Here is a 4301-nt window from a genome sequence, read left to right as displayed (position 1 = left end):
TGTTGTGAGACTTAATATTTATAGAAAATGTTCTCACTATTAAATGGCAGTAAGTGAGTTCACTTTGAATCATGTGATGGAAATTTATCAACCAATAGAACTTTATATTCATGTGATTTCAGTTTAAATGCGTAATTTTATGCAAGAATTAGCAAAAATATATTTTTATTTTGTTATCTGTTCAAAGTGTTTATGTACAGTTGTTGATGGATCATCTTTTGCTTTTACTTTGCTGTTTGTGTGTTGATCCATTCCCTCTGGAAGTTAGACACACTGATCCCAAACCACCCGACTGTTTATCTCTGCTCAAGTGAAAAACACACATCACACAAAATAAATGTTACGTGCTGCAAGCGTCACAACAGAAAACTAAGTCACTCATATTAGTTTATTTGTTCAAGCATACTGACAAAAACAGATTTTGAATGATTTCAGCTCCAAAATAAGTTTCCTTTTAATCGACATGCATTAACAATAACTCTGACTTTGGTGGCTTTTGGAGAAGATATCACTGCTACAACTGAACAAACGTGTCAGTGAACCACAAAACAGCTGTTTACATGCAATGCGTATTTTGGTCATTTTCAGCCCGTACAGTAGCGGTGTGAAGAGCGGCTGGCATGTCAGAAAGTACAATGATGATAAAATGCCAAAAACATTTGGCACACCACTGGTGTCAAATCTGCTTTGTAATATCTGAAAACAGCAACCAAAGAAAAAGTTCAAGATGGAGGCGAGGTGAGGCGTGCAGGTGCTGACGGCTTTCTGTCGAGTCTGCTTGGAGCCAGAAAAACAGACTTTGAGGATCCTCACGTAGGTGTACAGGATTAAAACAAGAGGAATAATGACAGAGATGAAAGTGTAAATGAGTCCAAAGATGTTGTGGACTCTGGTGTCAGAGCAGGCCAGTTTAATGATGGCGTAGTTTCCACAAAAAACTTTATTGATGACGTTTCCACAGAGCTGTAGAGGAGCACTCAAAGATATAAGCACGACAATCATAATAAAAGGTAATAACCATGTCAGAGAAATCAGCGAGGTGACTGTTTTAAGTGTCATACATGATTTATATTGAAGAGGCCAGCAGATGGCATAATATCTGTCATAAGACATGACGACAAAGTTTATAAACTCCACACAAGCATAAGTGTACACACAGAAAACCTGCAGGAAACAAAATGAAACAGAAACAGTGTGAACATCAGAGAGGATCTGAAGCAGGAGGAACGGAAACAGCCCTGTGCTACCATACAGCTCATTCACAAACAGGCTGCACAGAAACATGTACATAGGTTCATGTAAGCTTCTGTTCACACAGATAACCACAATCAGCAGGAGGTTCGCACAAATGATTGCAGCATAAGACGTAAGAATAATGAGGAAATACAAGTATCTGTATGCACCAGTGTCAAAGTAGGGACTTAGAGTGAAATGTGTAATCTCTGTAGTGTTTATCATCATCCTTGAGGCTCAGAATACCTCACAGGAACTTGTTTCTTGTTCTTTTCTTGCAGGTTACCTGAAGTTCAGTTAACGTCACATAACAGGAACAGCTTGGAAACATTCTCCAAACATACCATTCTGCTATACAATACAAAAACTGAGACACTGCACAGCACAGCCTGACTACCAGTCGCTCCCCACTGAGCTGCAACTGTGTAACCCATTCACATCAGTTTAAATGTGCACAAACAGCATGACCTCATTACCCATCACCCACGGGTCCATCCTTGTTTCTGAAAGTACGAAGATGAGAGACACAGCAGTAGTTAGGTACCGATAATCAAATGACTTCAGCAGGTGTGAGTTTAAAAGGTCAAAGTGTATGAGGGCACAATTAGAAACAGACAGAGGTGGGTAGTAACCAGTTACATTTACTTGAGTAAGTTTTTGAAAAAAATTACTTTTAAAGTACCTTTTTTGCACGATACTTTTTCCTTTTACTCGAGTACAACACAGCCCGCCCTCCAGCACCATCAGCAGCAGGAGCAGCAGAAACACCTCAACAGCAACGTTGTAGCCATCAGGTAAAACATCGGCTACGTTTGCTTTGCCTTGCCCCACCTCACAGCAGTGATATAGTATGATGCAATCCCATATTAGATTCTTGATGAATGTGTGTTGTTGTTATTCAGCCTGGTTCAATGTGCCCCTTTTTAACTTTGAGCACCCGCCCCTTTAAACGTCTCTGCACGGCCCTGCCTGAGAGCAAACTGCTGCTGAAGCTGAACCATCACCTCACTGAGTGAAGAATATGCAGAAATAGATGCACACCAGAGGTGGGACCAAGTCATTGTTTTGCAAGTCTCAAGTAAGTCTCAAGTCTTTATCCTCAAGTCTCAAGTCAAGTCTCAAGTAATGTCAGGCAAGTCAGAGTCGAGTCTCAAGTCACTGGTGTAAAAGTCCGAGTAAAGTCACAAGTCTGAAATTTTGAATTTCAAGTCCTTTCGAGTCTTTAAAAAAAACAAATGAAAAAATAATGTTGCAGTTATGCTAAATGTAAATATTAGACCATGTAATTTTAAAATCTGTGTTTTTCTCAACACGTGACAAAATAGTGAACTTAGAAAATATACACAAATTGTGAAATTGCACCTCTTTAAAATGCAGCTCAATTAAACTTAGCTCCAAGAATAATTTTCACCGACAGTTCTGAGATAAGCTGCATGTTATTCTTGGATGCGGTTGTAGGACCAGCTTTAAAATCGCATGACAAAAATATCATACATATTAAAAAAAAACTGAATCACCAACGTAGCCTGGAAAACATTTGCTAGTTAGATGAAGTCAGCTATCTCATCGTAGCATATTTATATGCATATTTATAATCATACGGTTCTTGGAGTGAGTGCACACACTCATGAAGTTTAGTAACTTCAGGTCACTGCAACAAGCCCAGGTACAGTTTACCGACGGATGGGTGCAGGACCTTGAAATGCACCGTGTAGAAAGTAAAGACCATCGTACGTATCATAAGTTTACCAGTCTCACAAATCGTCTTCATAAATACACATTCGTTAACCGTTTATTAATAGGACCTTTGAGCTCAACGGTAATTAATTAGTAGTGGAAATAATTTCTGGTAGCATCACAGAAATGTAGCAGTGACAATAATACTGTATGCTGTAATCGTACTGGGCAATTAGTGATACAAAAACCTGTTTTATCCTGTGAATAAAAGTATATGTTTTTGTCAATGTACCATAATAACAGAAGCGAAACGCAATATCGTGTCAGGACAATTCACTATTTATGCACAATAAATAAAGGAGCATAGCGCGACAATTTCTGTTCAGCGCCAGACTTGCTTGTAACCTATATCACCAGTTATGTTATGAAAATGAGGTATTAACTACTAAAAAACACTGACCTTCGTGTAAATGCTTGGAGCAGACTAACCTGTGAGCTGGAGGGTTCTGGGACGTTATATTTGGTCTTTGAATGGCTGCAATCCAGTCGCGTCTTTGTTACTTCGGAAACATGGCTCGAACAATTTCTCTTCAACGACGTAATCCGATAACAACCGATCTCTTTACCCGTCGGCTTCCCGTGGCTGTCATGCGACCGGCTATTGCAGTTAATAATACAACAGCTTCTTGACATTTTTGTGTTTCTTTTTATCGCTGTATAACTGATTTTAATTGAAAGCCTGCGTGCGCTAGTACCTCTTGCCACGAGTTCCCAGAATCCTTTGCGGTTCTACCCGTGAATGACGTCACATTTTCAATCTCTATATAATATGCATGTTAAATTTTATATTTGGGGTAAAATATCAAGTCTTTTCAAGTAAACCGGTTCAAGTCCAATTCAAGTCCCAAGTCATTGGTGTAAAAGTCCAAGTCAAGTCACAAGTCTTAGAACATTTTTTCAAGTCAAGTCTAAAGTCATAAAATGAATGACTCGAGTCTGACTCGAGTCCAAGTCATGTGACTCGAGTCCACACCTCTGATGCACACCCATACAACTGATGGTAACCTGAGCTGCCTTGTATGAACACGTTGAAGATGCCTCGTTCTGTTTTCTCTGAGGCTGCTGTGCCATTTGGAGCAAAGATGAATATAAAGTTTGCAGCACATCTTGTCACTGGAAATTGTTTGCACTGTTTATATATTTATATTATTTACTGCAGGTTTTGGTGAAAACAGCTTGATGTTGTGAAAATCTGAAATCTGGAAATTAGAATTGTTGTGCCTTATTTTGTTGATGTTTTTACACATATTCCTTTTGAAAATACTAAAGTTTGTATATTTATTTATTTTTTGTCTGATAGCATTTATTTATAAAATAAATCGGACATTTCA

The 4301-nt window shown here is 38.7% G+C and overlaps 1 protein-coding gene across 1 annotated transcript; it reads right to left on the bottom strand.

Moving 5' to 3' along the window:
• Window positions 1-392: 392 nt before the first annotated feature.
• On the bottom strand, window positions 393-3907 carry LOC113036487 (olfactory receptor 11A1-like). Its single transcript, XM_080289153.1, has one exon. It carries the CDS (start codon window positions 1459-1461, stop codon window positions 469-471), a length of 993 nt encoding a protein of 330 aa, XP_080145279.1. The 5' UTR covers window positions 1462-3907; the 3' UTR covers window positions 393-468.
• Between the last annotated feature and the right edge of the window lie 394 nt (window positions 3908-4301).

Source organism: Astatotilapia calliptera, chromosome 14, assembly GCF_964374335.1.
Source record: "Astatotilapia calliptera chromosome 14, fAstCal68.1, whole genome shotgun sequence".
In the NCBI taxonomy this organism is placed as follows: Eukaryota; Metazoa; Chordata; class Actinopteri; order Cichliformes; family Cichlidae; genus Astatotilapia; species Astatotilapia calliptera.
Note: the sequence above shows the minus strand (reverse complement) of the source record. Positions and strands in the feature narration are given on the sequence as shown.